Raw genomic sequence first — 20,458 nt, forward strand, 5'->3', positions numbered from 1 at the left:
TTTCTCTTTGTTCTCTACTTACTAAAAATTTTGTTAGACACTTCGGTGATTCTAATTGCCCCTAGTTGCAAAGCAAACGATTTACAGAAGATTAAAGAATTAATGTATCAGTGAAAATGTCATTTTGCAATGAGAATAATTATTCATGTTGTTGCCTTTCACTGTATTGATTTCTGTAGAGAAAATTATACCCAAATAAGGTTTCTGAATTGACAAGCAACATTATTTAACAGTAAGTAGAGATACCTTCTAGACCTGATTATTAAATTCTGATCAAGCATCCCATTTAAAGAGACATGTAAAGTGGTGCTCACACTCCTGTTCCTGGAGATCTGCCTTGCTGCAGAATTCACCCCAAATCTAACACCCCTAATCTAACTAATGTATTGGATTTCTGATATGTACAGTTCTGCTCCACCCTGTACATCTTCTCTGCATAATACACCAATCAGACATAACATTATGACCTAATATTGCGTTGGTTCCCCTTTTGCTGCCAAAACAGCCCTGACTCATCATGCACTGTGTATTCTGACACCTTTCTATTAGAACCAGCATTAACTTCTTCAGCAATCTGAGTAACAGTAGCTCGTCTGTTGGATCGGATCACACGGTCCAGCCTTCACTCCCCACGTGCATCAACGAGCCTTGGCCGCCCATGACCCTGTCACCGGTTCACCACTGTTCCTTCCTTGGACCACTTTTGATAGATACTGACCACTGCAGACCGGGAACACCCCACAAGAGCTGCAGTTTTGGAGATGCTCTGATCCAGTGGTCTAGCCATCACAATCTGCTCCTTGTCAAACTCGCTCAAATCCTTACACTTGCCCATTTTTCCTGCTTCTAATACATCAACTTTAAGGACAAACTGTTCACTTGCTGTCTAATATATCCCACCCACTAACAGGTAGAAAAGATATAGCCTTTATTTGTCACACATACATTACAGCACAGTGAAATTATTTCTTCACATAATCCCATCCTTGGAGGTTGGGGTCAGAGTGCAGGTTCAGCCATGATACAGCACCTCTGGAGCAGAGAGGGTTAAGGGCCCAACAGTAGCAACTTGGCATTGCTGGGGCTTGAACCCCCAATCTTCCAGTCAATGGCCCAGAGCCTTAAACACTTGAGCCACCACCACCCCATGATGAGGAGATAATTAGTGTTATTCACTTCACTATTTACATATTTATCTGCACTTGTTCATTTGCACAATTTCTACTATTTGCACTTCTGATTCATAGCAACTTCGAGTAAGACTACAGATCTGTTTCCCCCTCAGTCTCCAGCTCCAGCACTAGCCCGATGTGGCCAGTAGGGGGCGCGGTTTGGTTCGTTTATAAACCCGGACTAGAGCTGATTATGTTCTTCACTGCAACTCGCAGCATCTCTCAGGGAGCCACCCAAAAGCCAATGGAGAGAGTGTGTGTGCCCGCGATTTGTAAACCTTCAATATACGAGCCGACCAGACAGTCTGGAGACGGAGCGGCTCACGACGGCGAGTAGAGGCGTTATAACGCTCCTAATCTTCGAGTGCACACAAAGAAACACAGCCTTGTTCAGATTTCTATCAGCTAAACGGGATCAGATCAGGAAATAAAGTCTCACACTTCGCGTTCACTATGAAGAAGAGCCATCTGGTCAAAAGGGTAAGATTTTAAACAAACCTTCTCTATTATTTTAGCTGCAACCTCAGGCATTTCAGGCATTGTATATATATATATATATATATATATATATATATGTGTTCTATCCTACAATATACTGAGATGCTGTTTATACTGTTTCTAGATTGATGCTCTCAATCAGAGTAGATGATATCACTGGGATTGACCCCTTTGTCTTGCTTTATCTAACGTGTAGCACGAAACCATTTCATATATGCCTTAGCCACTTTTCAGAGAATTTTTTCGTAATCCACATTTGAGTATATAAGTTAATTGACCACGCCCTTTAAAGTCAATTTAAAGCAGCGATGTGTCTTTTAGTGCGTTTCCAGCACCACAGCATCTGCTATAAACTGCTGTGTATGTGCATTTACTGAAGAGTCTTTGTGTCAGAGAGTTTTCCCCAGCACTTTTAATTCCTCTTTTATGTAATATAAGCTCAGATTGACTCTCTCCCTCTCTCCTCTATCTAACAGGGGGTTCAGGATGCCACGCCGCCTTCCACACAGCCAGACAAAGTGGGCTGGATCCGCAAGTTCTGTGGCAAAGGCATTTTCAGAGAAATCTGGAGAAATCGATTTGTGATGCTCAAGGGTGACCATCTGTATATTTTTGAAAAGGATGTGAGTGAGATTTTCTGAATTTCGGGTATCATGATATGTAATGATGCAAATACAGAAGCAAATCCCTGTGCTCTCGCTTTCTCATCTTTTTCTCAGTCCAGATCAGTTTTCAGCCGCCTACACCAAGGCCCTAGGTAGTTAGTTTCACTGTTCTTTCTGCTGTGATTGAAATTGTATCTGCCCCTAGACCTGGCCATCTACCAGAATTTGGTAGATGCAGTGAAACTAGAAAAACCTAGCATTCTTTATTAAATAAACAGAGGCATGTTTTTACTGTACATTTCATAGTCTATGGCTTGAAAATGCCATTTACATTTTTGGACAGCTGTATGATAATTAGGATTTTGACACGGTGGTGCAGCGAGTAGTGTTGCTGCTCAAAGCTCCAAAGTCCCAGGTTCAGTCTTGAGCTCAGGTTACTGTCTGTGTGGATTTCCTGTACTTGCTCTCCAAGTGAGTTTCCTCTTTGTTTTCCTCCCACCCCCCAACAAATGCCAGTAAGTAGATCTGCTATTCTAAATTTCCCCAAAGTGTGAATGAGTGTGAGTGTGTGTGTGTGTGTGCATTATCTTCTGTGATGGACTGGCATCCCATTCAGAGTCTATTCCTGCCTTGTGCCCACTGTTTCTGTGACACATATAGCGATAGAGAAATAAACAGTGACTAATAGATTGTTCAAAATGAAATTAGCAGTACTTGCATTATAAGATACTAATACTAATACTGATACTAATGTATTATAAGTAGTGTTTGTAACATGTTTATCAAGTGAAATACATGTAGATGTGAATGCATTATAACAAATGTATAGTACATTATATACATGTCCTAAATAGAAAGATGATGATCTGTGCAAATGATGGTGATTTGCACAGATATATATCATAGCCTGAAGCGTGTCTAATTTTGCAGCTCTGGGAGACAGCACAAGGGTTTGTTCCAGTATAAGAAGACCCTGTACAGCTGTCCTCTCCTCGTTTCAGTGTAGACCATGCCTTTATTCTTATGATGGCTCTGCAGTTGCATTTTAAAATGGTTCTGCATGGCCTAGTCCTTACAAGTTCAGCTGCAGCCTTTTGGATTAGGTACAATCGGGAATGCTCACTTTCGGAGATCAAAGGCGCAGCTGCACCCCTTTTTGTGCCGAAGGATCCCCGAAGCTCTGAATGCAAGGCCATGCCATACACACATGGACATGTTAGACATTTGCAACACTGAGCTCTTATCTAACTGCACATGCTCTCTTCATTCCAGTGCGTCAGTGAAAGGATGGTTAACAGCACACTGATGATCCTATAATTAAAATTCTGCAGTTAGTCATTTTTCTGCTGTAAGTGGCAGAGGAAATGGTTTACTCCCTTTGAGTCACATCTACAGTGTTATCAATGCTCATCTCATTAATAAGCAAATTGAGAAAATGAGACAGAATAAAGAGAGGACATGCCATTGAGGTTATTATGCTGTGATAGTTTGCAACTGTTTTCACTCTCAGAGCAAGTGCACAGGATGTGTTCTGTGATGAGAGGCTGATTTGTGCAAACCTAATTATCTTTGTTTCTTTTTTTTCTTTCGATTACGCCTGGTAAAAATGAACTTGGCAAGCACAAACTACATGCGCATTCAAGGCTAAGGAAAAGCAATATGTACTGCTCTTCTTATTTAAATCCAGAAATTTCCTCCGTCGGTTTCTGTGGTACATTTAAATTACGGTTCATATTAGCGGCATATTAGTGAGGTATATTAGTATATTAGTTGTTAATTGTTATCTCTTTCCTCTCCTTTAACCCAATGATAACCATCTTAAAAGTGAAATTACTGTAATTTACCTGCCTTATTACAGTGGCATAAATTGTGTATAAGCTTTATATTACCTTCCATTAGTACCATCTCAGCACTCGTTGCACCCAGAGCTAATTTTTTGTTCGGCAGCGGAGTGTGTCAGTGGGTTGCATCATGCTGCTGGTGCTGGCTGTCTCAGGTGTCTGCGAGTGAAATGTACAGGTTTCTGGAACTCCTGTCTGAGTGGCAGAATACACTACATGTTACTATATTTGTTACAGGGCAGTGCTTGCTAGCATGATGTCAGTGCAAGTAACTATATGATGTATAATTTGATTACTAGACACAGGGAACATCTATGTCTGGGTAAAGGGGTGTACTATTCTAGTTTACATTATGTGACATATAAGATTTGTACTATAAAGTACTGCAGATCCCCAATATTTATATCAGTTATTTAAGAAATGTTCACTCGAAAACCATACATATTAAACTTGGCTGAAATTGACTGACCATCAGTTTAAAAAATGTCATTTGTCATATGTTGATATCCCACTGGATTGCTCTTCTCCCTAGATGTCATAGGGCAGCCTACTCACTGTCCTGATTATCTGAATGTAGTTTTCTTTGCATGGTGTGGTCAAAAATAGGGAACAAGTATTACCAGAGGCCCACTGAGGCATGGATCACGCTGCCCCTTGCTTTGTGGAAAAGTAGCAGTTGGCCCAGTTAACGACAGAGCTTCCAGGTTGGGCTAGATTTAATAATACTCAAAGACCTGTCTTGTTTTATATCAAATAATCTGAATTAAATCTAACACTTCTCCGCAAACAACCCTAAAAAATTAAGGTGTATGTGCATACATCATTTACAGAGCCACTTCTATTATAAGATGTAGTGCAAAGATGGAGGGAGATGGGAGAGGGAAAGGGCAATTATGATGTGGATAATGTTCGTTCCCACTGATAAACAGTGTACAGGATGACTGTATGTTGTGTGTTCTGTTAAATGTGCTACAAAAATGAAAAAGTAATGCTTGATATCATGCTAGAAGATGCTGGATGTAGTTTAAATGTTTGCTACATGAGTGTCAGGATGATAGGTTATGCCAAAAGCTTTTTGTGTGTAAATGTATTACACAACCTGCACCACACTGCAGTAGGAGTGTGTCGGTTTCGCATGAGACATATTATTTGTGGTATAAAATGTTATCTAATGTAGTCATTGCAGTAGCAGTGTAATTACTCATACAGTGAATCATGACCTTTCAGTTTGAGCTACTCGCATTTATTTCATTTATTTAGAGTAGCAGATGCTTGGGATTTGATATGTGTTATCCGGAAGCTTGTTACATCAGTGCTAATACAACATAATATTAACCAGATTTAAAACATTTCCCAAATCAATTCAAGAGTTTTTAAATTCTTAAAATACATTTTCCACCTTTGGTTCCCACAGGCTCATGCAAAAATAAATAAATAAATAAATCTCTGGACATGACTAACTCGGGTATGTTGACTACAGCTAATAGTAAAAACTAATAGGAGTGTGTTTTATTGCTCCCCTGTGAAGGCTTTCAGCACAGGCTGTGTGTACATAATCCCACTGCTCTGGTCTGTAAGAGTTTTAAATAAATAGTTAAAGAGGAGCCACACTTGAGACCCCGTGCCTTTGTTTCCACGGCTGTGCTCCAAAAATCATTAAAGCTCTCCACTGCTGTAATAAATAATTAAAAGTGTCATCAAATTAACTTTAAAAGGTTTATTTTTAATTGCAGCAACACTGTTCTGCCGGGAGTTAGGAAACCTATATACACTGATATCACAATACATGTCCTCGAAATATCATCTTCATTTCCTCAGAGATGTGTGTTGATTGGCATCGCTAAATTGGCCGATGTGTGTAAGTGGGAGAGTGTGTGATTGTGCCATGTGATGAGTTGTTACCCCGTCCAGGGTCCCCCTGACCTTGTGTACGATACGCAGTACAGAATATGGATGGGTGGATAGATGGAAAATCTCCAGAAAATAACAATGGGATTTAAAACAGGAGACTGTCTAAGCCGGACCTTCTTTAGTTATATTATCTATATGTTTGGGGTTGTTGTCTCCAGGATCTTGGCCAATGTGATTAAATTCTCCTTTAACATCTCCAAGTACATCACACCATTCATTTTTTTCTTTAAATGATGTATAATGTCCCAGTACACTTTGTAGAAGTGGTATGGATTTCTTCGGACAAAAATGATTTGTTGAAATGTTTTTTTCTCCAAGCATGCCTTTTGATTTGTCTAAATGCTTTTCGAAGTGTTTCATTTAAACATATAATATATATTTTTGTGCTCATGAATACATTGTTTTTTTAATCCATATGCACTGGTTGTGCTCTAGAAGTATACTAAATAACAGAATCAAACGTGTCTGGATATATTTTCCTTCAATGAATTGTGCAAATGCCTTGAAATAGTTCAATAGAATTTTTCCCATATCACTCAACCCTAAATTAAAAATAATATTAATACATTATAAATGATAATGGAATTGTAGTGAATGCTGTAACAGAGACTATTAAATCAGGAAACATTATACATTACACATAGTCCCTTAAAATGCTTTCTAACAATGAACCAGACATGTTTGAAGACCAACACAAACAAAGCCTCTAACAGGACAGTATTGAATGTGTCTGCTTTTCTACTAATGCCTTTTGTTCTTAATTGCAGTTCCCATTGTCTGTACGAGGTTGGTTGGTTAGCAAGTTATTTTTAGACGTGGTTAATCCTGGGATCAAGATGGCCCTCTCTCTGAAACATACTGGCCTAACAGCATGAGAGTAAAATATTGATGTGATAGAGAGAACCCTGGCGACCCCCTACAGGGAACTTTTACCCCATAAAATCATTACCCCTACATTCTCTGTTACTGTGAGTGCACTGTGAGCTTTAACTGTACTATGTGTAAGAAAAATAAAACGATGAGGGTGTTGAAGATCTTAATGTAGAAGTTTATTCCAGCGTCGCAGTGACAAAATACATAAAGTACTTTGGGTTCATCGGAGTCAAAAAGAACGCAGGACAAATCCCGCTCAAACCTTTTATACAGTGTTTCCTGTGTGTAATTTAAATGAGTTTCACTTTAAATGTAAATTACAGTAAGAATTGTGTATTCCCAAAGGGCTGGATGATACTGTCATCTAGCCAGAGGTCCTTCAATGGTAATCACGGTCACATACACCTTGGCTAGGTATTGTTCTAGGTGTTATCACCCAAATGGTCAGGCGCCACTAAATGCTAATCACGGTCACGTATACCCTTTGTTCTGGGACGGTTCTTGATGTCCTGCTGCCGCTCCCAGACTAATAATTAATTGGATTAAGTGTTCTAAATGTTTGGTAAGGCTGCTTTTAAGCCAAGGTAAAAATACCCAAAAATAGATAAACTGGTTTGAATTAAAGATATTTCTACATGATATGTAAGCCTTTTTTGGGAATGAGCTCTTTCAGATGTGTACTGTGGAGTGGAATCTGGGTTGAGGCAGTCTGTAGTTTCTTACATATGAGAGCCTAGTTCAGTAGAGCTTATGCTCATAATATTAGGCATATGCAGATTTTCTAGAAAAAAATATGTCTCCGTTTTTGATAAACGTGTATCCCCACTGTGTATATTTTATGATGCGTAAGATATGGTTCTTTATACAGATGGTGCATTTAGTCTGCATGCTGTCTGATACGATGGTCCATCAACTCCAAGCACTTTGATCTTTGGACCAAAGCTACTTACTGATTCCTTTGTTGCTCCTTTCTGTTGCTATGGTGAATGCTTAGTAACCATACAGAATTCAGAGTCTGTATGCTGTAGCTGCCAGGTTACCATCTTTCTGGGGTCACTGCAATAACACTGACATATAGAGGTGATTTTGATATCTCTTATTTCAGATGCTTTGTGCTTGGGTCTCAGAGTGAACCCATGTGGTCTTCACCATAGTCCTCTGGGAATTGTTGTTTCCCAGTGGAGACACTGTGTTTGGGCCCCTTTCTCAGACTCAATAAATATATCCATTTTTTTCACTCAGTCAGCTTTAATGAGGATTGACCTGTGTATAAATGAGGCATTTTCAAAGCCATCTCACAGGCAGAATAATAGGAAGAGCGAAACCAACTGGGAACAGCACTCGCCTTTGTCTGAAATACAATGTTCACTCTAAAGCGTCTGTGTTTTACACTGAACTCAAAACTGATTTTGAATAAATATGTAGAATAAAGAAAGTTAAGGGTAGCATACAGAAAACAGTTTAGAACTGTTTATAATGCAATTTACTACAATTAAAATGTTAAGATGTTATTACTCTTGTAATAACAATAAATTGTTAATAATAATAAAAAAATTAGTTTAAAAATTTGCATCTGTCTCTCTGTGTGCTGAAAAGATTCTCGCATGCCCTCTCTTTGTCTTTATGACTGCATCTTTGGTATTGTTTTGAATCCTCTCGGTCATAATCTTTATCTGATCAACATCATTCTTGTTGTAAAGTTGAGGTTCCATGATCATTTTTAATCGTTGGAACACTGTTTATTTGTAGATAAATTGTAAAATAGAGGTTTATTTCCATTTTGTCTGTACAATTTACAGTTTGTGATTGTGAGGAGTGAGGAGTGAGCTTCGAGTCCTCACTGTCACAGCGTGTGCTTAATGATAACAGAGATCAGTAATTATCCCTGTCCCTCAGGCTGCAGTCAATGTGGCCTGCTGTGGCCCACTGTCAGCGGCACAGTCACCATGTGAAAAGGACACAGATGGCTGTCAATTATTCGACACATGAGAAACAACTTGTACCCTTCCATGTGGTTGAGTGGGCTATTTGTGCTCACAGCATGTGCTTCCCCCTCACACTTCTTTTGCAGATGAAGAATGATGGTAAGACACATGAAGTGTTTGACCTGGCTGAATACGAGCGATCGGAGGAGGTCCGCAAAGCCAAGAGCCGCAGCAAGAAGAACCACAGCAAGTTCACTCTGTTGCGCTGCCGGCAACCTGGGGCCCGAGTGAGTCCTCACTGCACACACACACACACACACACACACACACACACATACACGTACACACACATACTGTTTTCGAGTAAATCATGGGTTAGCTGGAAAAACCTTCCGGGTATCCCATTTGTAAGGTTTCAACCTGTACCATCAATATCATTTAGAGTTACAGACTGATGTTTTGCATATCTCTCTGTTTAGAAAACTGTTTGCCAATCTATTTCTGATCCAACTAAAAATAAATTATGGTAATTACAATTGACCGAGACAGACAAGGGTATACCATGGAATTAAAAGCGGTCCACCTGCAGGCAGCACTTAAAATTCAGTTGATTTTTCAATACCTTCTGTTGACTGAAACATACATATCTTAATGCCTCAAGAGCTTTTTCTTCTCTAGAAGACAGAATACATAATGAGCTATAGTCCAGCTCTTGTTTTTGACTACACTGTATTTCTGTCACAACAACAAACCCTTAACCTGAAGTCTGTCAGCATCTGTCAGTGTGTATTGTCGTTTCCTTGGCTCTGAGTCAGGTTATTGTCAAGCTTCAGTGTGTTTAATTAGATCTCACAAAATCACAAAATGCATACTGCTTTTCTAGAAATGTATACTTGATCACTTTTACAAGTAAAGTATATTGTATTTTTCCTGCTTTTCCCTCCTATACTAAAGTTCTTGGATGTAAAATGTGCAGTAGTTTATTATGCTGTATCTGATTTATTGTAAAACTCACAGCTGCCTGTATCTAACAATGAAGGGGCGTGTGTGTGTGTGTGTTGCTTGAAGAGGGAGTGTTTCAGGTCAAAGAATTGACTCTTTTCTAACTGCATTAATTTTCATGATCTTAGATAGAACACATGGATATGTTGTGCACCTGAACTTTTCCAGATTTTAGGCTTCACACAAAGTATCTCTCTTGGCAGTGCTGATATTTGTCTTCCCACATAATAATTCCTTCAGCACTGCTATAAAAGCTACTGAATAAACATGATTTTTGTTGATGGCAGTTTCTATTATGAAATACATATTTTTTACAGTAAAATTCAATTTCACCAGAACCACACAGTCTTGCAAAGGTTCTGTTTTTTTGTCTCTTTTTTAGACTCCCAATCTTGTGTTCTTGGCTGTTAGTCCAGAGGAAAAGGAGTCTTGGATCAATGTTCTGAACACAGCCATTAAAAGAGCCAAGAACCGCATTCTGGATGACGTAAGCTATTAAACCTTAAAATCCCTCTGCTGCTCTTTGTTTCTGGCTATTTTATTTTTATATATTTGTTCCCATAATTGTTCTTCGGTCACATGCTCCCACTTCCACCCATTCACTCCATTGTCTGCTTTTCTATTCTATTTTTTTCCCTTACAGGATTCGTCCTATTAATTGCTTCTCCCAGCCCCAAGATGTATTTATTTATTTATTTGTTTGTTTGTTTGTTTGTTTATTTATTACATTATTGCTGAATTGGATAGGTACGTTTGTGTGTGTAATAATTTTAGAAGAATGTGCAAAGCACTAAAGCTGATGAAAAAACTGTCATCTCTGTGGTGGATGTATTCTTGAAACTCATTTTAGCTAAGCCTCATTACCATAATCATAGACTACATAAAACATAGCTGCTTTGATAGGCAGAAATCAGATGAGCTCCGTTTATTAAAGTGGTAAGCAAAAAAAGATGTCATCCATTACATCATGGTTTGTATTATATCCTTTACAAGTTTAGATTTAGTTTTCAATTTAGAAGAGAAGCTAAGAAAAATCTGCTGCGATGACACTCGGATGTTAGCTGTGAACTGTGCAATCCCAGTGATGGTAACGCTTCACTTTCTGTGAAAGTGTGAAATGTGAAAGAACCTCATATGTGAATTTATACGCTCTGTGTGTTAATCAGCTCCGCTGTAGAACACGTAGTGTATAAGGAACTGTGAGTTTGTTATGTTGTCTACAGAATAAACTTGTGCAATTAATTAGCACTTAGAACCAGATTTAGCCACTGCATCATTTATTTTTTGTCAATAATTAACCAAAAGGGGCCTGATAAATGAAGAACATCTGGCTGATAATAACTAATGTTTTTATCTAGACCCTTACTTTTTATGTCTTTGCAGGTTACAATTGAAGAGGACAGCCTGTTGTCTCACCCAACACGTGACCGCGTCAAGATCCCCCTTGGACGCCGCTTGCCCACCCGGGGTCATCTTATGGCTGTGGTGGGTGGCTTTTCAGTATTGATTTGCCCGCAGTCAGAGGTCATTTAATAAGAGAGATCAGCACTGGTCCCTTTGCTTAAGACTTTCTGTTATAAGCTGGTGGAGATTTATATATTAGCCCATAAAATCAATATATAGGAAATATGATATTAAAAAAATACTTCTTCCTGTTTTTATGATACTTCATTGATCGTGAGGTTGATGTTGATGATTCATCCACAGGCCTCAACCTCTTCAGATGGGATGCTGACTCTGGACCTTGTGCACGAGGAGGATGCTGCCATGCTTGAACATGATCATGCTGTGTGGGTAAAGGACCATCGGGGAAATCTTGACTTGTTGGCCCCTGCACGAAGGCGTGCTGGCACTGATGTCTCCAGACCCCGAGAGACTCCAGTAGAGGGCAGGGTGAAGACCAGCAGTCTGCCCCGTGAGAGTGAACTCTCCCGGAGCCACGAGAGTCCGACTCATACTCCTCAGCAAAAGAAGAAATCTGTAGCCCTGGGAAGAATTCACTGCGGCTCACTGGACAACACTACGAGTCTCACGAGAGATCTTCAAGACATAATCACCCAGCGTCTACAGAGGACCCAGGAACTATTAGCGGAGATCCAGGGGCAGGAGCCCCAAAGAGGACGAATGGGTTACTATCCCCATCTGAGGGGCATAGACTCCCCATGGCTGTGCCATTTAAAGGGCTCAGATTCCCCCCAGTCTAAGAGTTCCAGCTCCCACAGTTCATCTCATGGGAAAAGCGCAGACTCTCCATCCCGAATTAAGGCCAAGGATTCTCCCAGCTCTAAAACAAAGGAATCTCCTTGTGTGAAAGGGAAGGATTCCCCTCATTCAAAATCCTCAAAGACATCTCACTACAAGGACCAATTCCGTTCAAAGAGTGTTGATTCACCTGATTCGAAGGCTTCATTCTCACCCAGTATGAAATGCATTGATCTGACCCATATCAAGGGTTCACAGTCACCCATTTCCACCGGCAATAATTCACCCTATTCAAAGACCGTTGACTCACCTAGTTTGTGGCTTTTGAGTTCGCCCCATTTTAAAGGGATGAAGGACACAGACACTTTTACCGATTTGCTGGACTGGGAAAGCAGGAGGGCGGCGACTGAACGCTTGCTCCAGGAAGCAATTTCCTCGTGGGAGGAAGCACGGGAGGTTCTGGCAGAGGTGAAGGAGCTCCAGGCTAGACAGAAGCAAGCAGAGCAGAACCAAACTCCTGCTACTTCAACACACTCAGAGAACAGCAAGAAGGAAAACACCTGACACTTCCACACCTAGTCACACTGATGTAAACTAGTAGAACTATTCTAAATAAATAATACAAGAGAGCACAATAAATACGTGTATTGCACTGGGAATGTTTTGCTTCTATTTTCCTGCACTAAATTCTTTCAAACAACATTGTCTATAATTCATTCTTAATATTCCCTTCAACACCTCAGGCCCTTGTCTTTGCACTGGAACAATTTTTACTGTAAATTTTATTGTAAGTTGTACCCTTCTTTTTAAAATAATGTAAAGGTTCATTTCTATCTTAAACTATTATCAGTGTACTTCATGCATTTCTGTTATATTGTTTACAGCTGGAGTCGATGTTAAATCTGTTTACAGCAGTTATAGATACCATGTGACTTTGATGCAGATACACCAGATGGAGATAAAGACTTGTAGTCATGTTGTCATACATGACCTCTCACAGAACATCTGACCAAAATGTACATCTTTGTTTTATTATAAGCTTTCTATCAAACGACAGAACTTCAGCACATGCTTCAAAAATAAAATGCCAATTTATCTCAAAGAATCATTGCATTGTAATCAATGTGTTTGATCTCATGTTAACTCAAAGCTTATCAAAAACCAGCACATCAGCTGACCTGGTTACTCACACTTACTATTTTGTCAGTTTCGGCTTCTGACTTTCGGCTACTCACTATTCAGGGTCACCACAGTGGATCATTTGGTCCGCATGCTTCAATTTGGCTCAGGTTTTATGCCGGATGCCCTTCCTGCTGCAACCCTCCTATTTTATCCAGGCTTTGGACCGGCACTGAGAATTAACTCTTCAGTGGCTGGGTTAGCTCTCTACCCAGGATTCAAACCCGGAGCGCGGCAATGAGATCCTGCCTCTGGACCACCAGGAGGTCTTTTACTGTGTTTTTTGTCAGTATTAACATTATATTGGAAGTTCAGTAGCACATTTCCACCTCCATGTTCAGAGACATTGTAATGTCTTGAGTAATGATAGTGATTTGCTCCGTGCAAGCATGCTGATCAATGGCATCTTTGTGAGCTGCAGAAGCTACTTATTAATTTCATTCGATCCTTCTGAGGGAGTGTAATTGTATGTTGGATGTAAAGGTTTATAGTAGGGTCAGCTGGATGTAAAGCAGTACACTTAATATACCGTTTGTTTGCTCTTTTGTGCTGTTCCTCTTTCAAGGCAGAAATGTGAAAAATATATTTTGAACATTAGTAGCTGGTCTTGAGTGTATTATGAAGAACAGGCTGTCTTTGATGAGAATCTGTTTACAGCTAAATTCCCTATGCCAGAGTCGGCGTGAGTCACAGGCCACTGAATTAATAATTGAGTTGATATTTATGCAGTATGGCTTTGGTTGCAGAACGCTTACCTAATCACATAGTGTGTATAAACATCACCAATCGAGATGAGTGTACTTAAAGTCAAGGGTGAGCCACCATGCTGAAGCAGGTGTGAAGTATATATTGTTAAACCGTAATAGCTTCATTTGCTCTCTCTACAATGACAAGCTATGAAAATTCCAATTATGTTTAGAGACGGTCACAGATTGTCTAATATCTGGTTGAAACTGGGTGCAGTTATGATTATAGATCTGTTTCATTTGGAACATTTTAGAAGGTCTAGAGTAATAGTTATTCCTGGTGTTAAGATAATTTATGTATGAGCTTTGGGCTTAATCAGCACCTCTATATGGAGAAGGGTGTTCTTGAACACAAACACACTTTATTATCAAATTCATTTTCTTGTCACTGAGCAATTGGTACATGACTGAAAGTCTCTAATCCCCAGTCCAGACCTGTCTTTGGTACTTCAAAGGATTCAAATATTCAGCAAAGGTGTGTTTTTCCACAGCTAAAATAAATGATTCAGAAGCTAATCCTTTAGACTGTCAACTCAATTCTCTTTTAACTAGCTCATGAATCACTGGGGCAAGGGTTTTCTTTTTCATCATGTTCATTTATAACCATTTGGAGTTACTACCACAGCACAACCATGTATAGCAATTGATTGATTTTTTAGCCATTTTCTAGCAGTAAGTAGGTAATCTATTAGCGAGTATCATCTGTGGTTCCTCCATGACATAGTGATGGGAATTTCAGCTATTGTCAGTGAAAGAGAATCAGGTCACCTCTCATCTATTACATACTGTAGCTCACTAAAATAATGATGTCTTTATATGAACTAAATAACTGTACAATTAACATTGCATTTGTTATAGATTAATTTAAATAAATGTGAAACTGGCAAGATTCTTCATACAGATAAGTGAAAAGCTAAGGGAAGAACTGGTGGCTCTGTTATGCACTGGGGACATTTTACTGTGATGGTTTGTGTCCACTTGTCCCCTTAGAGAGAAGTGTAACTGCAAATCAATACAAAGTGATAAAACAGTTGCATCCTGATGGAAGTGGTCTCTTCCATGTTCCAGTGTTGTTCCACATCCAGCGCCAGCATCAGAACACCAACTGAGGGAATATTTTTGGAAGAATGGTGTTCTACCTGCCAGTACAGTTCAAGAGACCTGTAGAACCTGTGTCAAATATCACTGAAGCTAATATGGTGGTATGTGGTGGTCCAACACCTAAGTTGTTTTTGCCTTAAATTTGTCAACTGTGTGTATTTGCATTGGTTGTAAGATTTCAGCCTTGGTATTAGGCGCCTATCTCACTGTATTCATATCATGAATAATGATCATTCTTTCAAATAAAGCCACAAATGATTTATTACTGCTATACAGATGTGGTGCTCACAGCAAAGAGTCAGCTCACACTGATTCGTTCAAGAAGGATGCATCACTAATGTCCAGGGGCTGGTGATAGAAAGGGAAGGGGATGTGCAAATTGGGGGTCGAGTTGCTCCAGTGTTGCTTATATATAGAAATGTTCATATAGAGGTGCTATAACACCATTAGCAGTGTGTGTGTGTGTGAGTGAGTGAGTGAGTGAGAGAGAGAGAGAGAGAGAGAGAGAGAGAGAGAGAAGGAAAAGTTTAGCAGTATCTGACAGATTTGACCTTGAGGGGACATTTTGCTATAGTGATCAGAATGGAATAAAAGCTGCAGTTTAAATTTAAACACTAAAAAGCTACAAGGGATTTTGGTTATTAGGCTTAAGGCTAGGTTTTGATTTGGTGTATCATTAATTAGCTGCATTTAAATGTCTTGAAGGTCCTCATTAAGATAATACGACGAATAAGTGTGTGTTTGTGTGTGACGATGGATGGAACACAGCTTTGTGACTTGCAGGAAAACCTTTAGTGCATCTTCACTGAATCAAACATATTAATATGGACATTACAGTGACGACATTATAGACCTGGGGCCCCAGAGCCATATGCTAAAGCCCTGCTCTTTCAGTCAAAGTAGTATTTTCTATATAGAGAGAGTGGCAAAATAGAATAGCTGCTAAAAATGACCCATATTCACAAATCAGTCTCACAGCAGTAGAGAGAGAAAGGGCCATATGGCTTCTCCACTTGGGAGATGCTTTGCCTGCATGTTATTGGTCAGTCATCCCTATGTGAATTCAAAATTTTCAGTCATTTTTACCTCATGCACATCATGCACCAATGGAAGTAAATCACTGCTACCATTTGCATGAAATATATAACCTTCATGTGATTCTGAAAGACACATTCTGACAACTGAAATACACAGAAATATGTAAAAACACATTCTAGACTAAGGAAAGACAATATAATACAATTGAAACCAATGAAATAAATGCTACGTGTTCAAGATTCATTTAACAATTAATGTGTATTTATTAAATATGTATGTTTGTAAGAAGGTCTTACATTAGATATACACCTCAGTATCCCAGCTTAGTTATTCAGCAGTTCATCATTAATCATATTTGTGAGTAACTACAATGAAAAGTAGAGGAAAAGAAAAAGACTGCATTTGCAAGAAAGTATGAAACCAGTGTGTCATAAGAATTTAATGAGTTAAAGAGAGACCGATTTATTTTTCTAAAATTTTATCTCAACTTTAAAACTAATTTCTAGTGACAATGCTAAAATCATATCTGACGTTATTAAAACTAAAACAAAAAGACGAACAGCCATGTTACAGTGTTATACCTGCTATAAGAGCAGGGGACAGTAGACAGGTTTCCAAGCAGTTTCCAAGCAGAACATTACCCAAAGCATGACACTGCCTCTGCCGGCTTGCCAACTTTCTTCCCATAGTGCATCCTGGTGCCATGTGTTCCCCAGGTAAGCAATGCACACGCACCTGGCCATCCACGTGATGTAAAAGAAAACGTGATTCATCAGACCAGGCCACCTTCTTCCATTGCTTCATGGTCCAGTTCTAATGCTCACATGCCCATTGTTGGCGCTTTCGGTGGGGCACAGGGGTCAGCATGGGCGGCTATGCAGCCCCATATACAACAAACTGTGATGCACTGTGTATTCTGACACCTTTCTATCAGAACCAGCAATTTGAGCAACAGTAGCTCGTCTGTTGGATTGGACCACACGGGCCAGCCTTCAGTCCCCACCTCCATCAATGAGCCTTGGTCGCCCATGACCCTGTCACCGGTTCAGTCATCAATTCATCACAGACAGTACGATTTTTCTCTCCATAAACCTGAATGAAAATTTTGGTCAGGTCATATTTTTCCCGTTATTCCCGAAAAGATGTATATTTCCATAGTGAGTTTACGAAACTAGAATAAATAATTCAGAGGCTAATCTTCTTGTCTCTCCTCATCTCCAGGGTCACTGGAGCAGAGACTTTTTTTTAAAACATATTAACCCTGTGTATGGATTACTATAGCCCAACCATACATTATGTTATGACTTGAAAAACAACAGGTTGTTGCACTGTGTTTAGACTAAAATCTATTAAAATGAATGCAAAACCAGCAGGGTGAAAATTTGCATGAACAAATGCAGAAAGCATACACAGACACCATGTATTGCTGCTCTAGCAGTATGTAAGTCGGCTCACATGTTTCACCTCCAGGAGCCAGTTCTTGAAGTCGACCCTTGGTGACACAGTGATGGTTTTATGAGCGCATTAACAGAATAACAAGTCAGGAAACACCAGGGGTCCTGTACTAATGTCTGTGTTCGGTAAGATTGCAAAAGAGCAGTCCAATTAATATTCATTGTTGTTAGAATTAATCAAAATACCAAAAAGATTTCTATCCACATTCATTCACAGTATTTCTTTCTGCTGGGTGAGATATATGGTCCTGTTTGTCCTTACATTAGAATTGTACATTTCACAATGACTGTACCTGGAACATGAGTGTCCAGGACTGTGAAAAAGCAGTGCCAAGCATTAATTATGGATACATTCATGATAACACAGGTTGTGTATGGAGGCCACTGGGGAAAACATGTTTAATTCATCACTCTCTCTGTGTGGATAATTATAGCTTCAAATAATTTAGACCGCATAATAGTATATTGTGCTAGGATGAGATGTTTCCTGGTTCAGTGGTGCTTGAAACATTCCAAATTTATCTCCTAAATATGTGTCCATAAATACTGTGTCAATGTTCACAATGAATAGTGCTGCCGATAAACTCATATAAACTCAATTTGATGATATAATAATACATTTAAATTCATTTAAAGGCCAAGCTCTTTAATTATTTCCACCTTTCAGATTCTACACATTAACACAATCACACAAATATGATCTATTAATCAAAATAAATTTCAGGGTTATGTAATAAAGTATCATGTCCAACGTTATTCTTTTTTTTTTTTCCTGAGACCAGCTGCATGATCACCAAATTCGTGCTAAAAGCACAGCTGCATCCTGGATTTATCATTATCACTTCTCATCTGTTTGTCTTGGATATATGTAATGTGAATATATAATAATGATTTAGATCTAGGTTTTAGTGCAGCCTGGGATTGTTTGCTTACAAGGACTAGCTTGTGTGTTTTATTATGCTCTCTACTAAAGAAATTGAGAGTCATCTGTAAATCTGGATTTTATATTGCACAAGAAATCCTGGTAAGTATCCACAAAAGGCTATTTAACTGCTGATGATTCAATTAAATGTAATTTGTATAGCTTTTGTTAATATATAATATAGTTAATCTGTCATATTGTCTGTTATTGTGTATTTTAGCAGCTGTGTACGTGTACAATGCTTACATTTTGCCCTAGTTAGCCTGGGGGTTTGTGATTGTGTTTCTATATATAATGTATATAAAAAGACCCATATGAGCTTGGGTTATATATGTTTTCCCTTGGGATTAGTGTAGACGCTGTGTCACGCGACAAAAGCCAAACAGTGTTCATCAGCTGCTGAACAGTCCTATCCCCCCCCTTTACGCCATACCCTCCATATAAGGCTTCCACAGGATCAGCCGTTCTGATTGGACAGCTTCTGCTCTTCAGGCAAGGCAGTGGGGGTCGGAGCAACGTGTTCATGCATGAGCTTCAGGCTGTGTGACATGTATGTGTATATGTGAGAGCAGAGATTCACTCTACATCAGATTCCTGAAATCTACCAAAATAAAAATACATTATTTAATATTTTCAACATGGCATCAGCGATAAGCCCTGAAACACTGATGTACACCTGACCTGCTTACGATTCATCACATGCACATGTGCTTCCCATCATCACAAAGCCCAGTGTGTTTGCATTGGCAGACACGGACATGCAGGTGGATAGGATGTTGAGTAATAGTACACTAGGCAAACCAGTATGCAAAGATCATTCGTTATACTGGAAATCAAAGGCACATTTCACTACAAGCTTTGCAGGTTGGTATGGAAAACTAGTTTCAAACAGGAAGCTATGACCTACCTTTCAGACCTATGCCAACATACTGTATTTATAAATTGCATTGTGCAGTGGAATTAATTCTGATTCATAAATTCTAACTGAGTGTCACTTGGTCTGGAATTGAGAGTATCTGATGTGAAGCGTGTGTTACTGTTCCCTCTAGAACAGATGCACACTCTGCTCTCAAATACAAGGAGTTGCTTGAAGGTACACCATCATATCATGAGCTGAGCACTGGGATGTTTTTTTAATAAAATATTCTCCAGTTTCCTCAGTGATGGTTGGTGGGAGAGCTCCTCCAAGTGGTCATCAGTATCAGCTACAATCATACAAAATGTAATGGATTATGTGCCCTTATAACATTAATAAGCACTGCATGGATCTTTTATAAAGTAATGCTGGGTGATTTACATAAAAGCCTTGTTCATGTGAATTTTTCACTCACAGCAGTACAATAAAGTTCACACTAGTTCACGGTAATACATATGTTGCATTTACATTTTTTAAGCAAAAAAGTTTAAAGATCCTAGTAATGCATAAGTTACATTTACATTTACAACAGAAGAATTAAGGACTGTAAACAATAGTTTACATAGTTTTGTACATAGTCAATTCCCCCTGTTAGTTTTGGTTAAATACTAAGTGCTGTGAAGAAACTCAGACACAAAGTGTTAAGATGGAGGTTGGGTGTTAATGGGGAAGAAACAGATCTATTGGCATAAAGTCAAACGACACCAGAGGGGATAGCGCTATCATACAGGAGTGCATCGAGCTCTGATTAGCTTCAGGATGAAGAGTGTCATGATTTAGAAATCCACACTGATACAGTGTCATGACATAGAACATGCTTTTCCAGGGTAATGATTTACAGCAGAACTCTGTTACAGTGTATTTACATTTTATTATAGTCTAATGATTTAAAACTGAACTGAAACTGAATTGAATTCCAAATAGAGTTTTGGTGCAAGGAGTCCGAGTTGAATATTTTTGGGAAAGTTGTTACCAGTGGTTTGGATTTCTATGTGGCTCTATGTTAAATAGAACAGATTTCAATGGAAACCACTAAAGGGCCACTAAACCATGAAGTTCAGTTGAGCTGATTA

The 20,458-nt window shown here is 39.1% G+C and overlaps 1 protein-coding gene across 1 annotated transcript; it reads left to right on the top strand.

Annotated features, from left to right (window-relative positions):
• Positions 1 to 1,374: 1,374 nt before the first annotated feature.
• Positions 1,375 to 13,115, top strand: plekho1a (pleckstrin homology domain containing, family O member 1a). The gene is made up of 6 exons (XM_058378443.1): positions 1,375 to 1,652; positions 2,147 to 2,293; positions 8,972 to 9,112; positions 10,210 to 10,314; positions 11,211 to 11,312; positions 11,535 to 13,115. Exons 1-6 carry the CDS (start codon positions 1,626 to 1,628, stop codon positions 12,591 to 12,593), a joined length of 1,581 nt encoding a protein of 526 aa, XP_058234426.1. The 5' UTR covers positions 1,375 to 1,625; the 3' UTR covers positions 12,594 to 13,115.
• Positions 13,116 to 20,458: the final 7,343 nt, after the last annotated feature.

The sequence above is a fragment of the Hemibagrus wyckioides genome, linkage group LG24 (genome assembly GCF_019097595.1).
Source record: "Hemibagrus wyckioides isolate EC202008001 linkage group LG24, SWU_Hwy_1.0, whole genome shotgun sequence".
Taxonomy (NCBI): Eukaryota; Metazoa; Chordata; class Actinopteri; order Siluriformes; family Bagridae; genus Hemibagrus; species Hemibagrus wyckioides.

Bases quoted from the DNA above. Each gene is read 5' to 3' on its own strand.
- plekho1a (XM_058378443.1), top strand. From the start codon at position 1,626: ATGAAGAAGAGCCATCTGGTCAAAAGG. The intron at 9,113-10,209 runs GTGAGTCCTCAC...TCTCTTTTTTAG, and splicing joins GCCGGCAACCTGGGGCCCGA to ACTCCCAATCTTGTGTTCTT. The intron at 10,315-11,210 runs GTAAGCTATTAA...ATGTCTTTGCAG, and splicing joins AGAACCGCATTCTGGATGAC to GTTACAATTGAAGAGGACAG.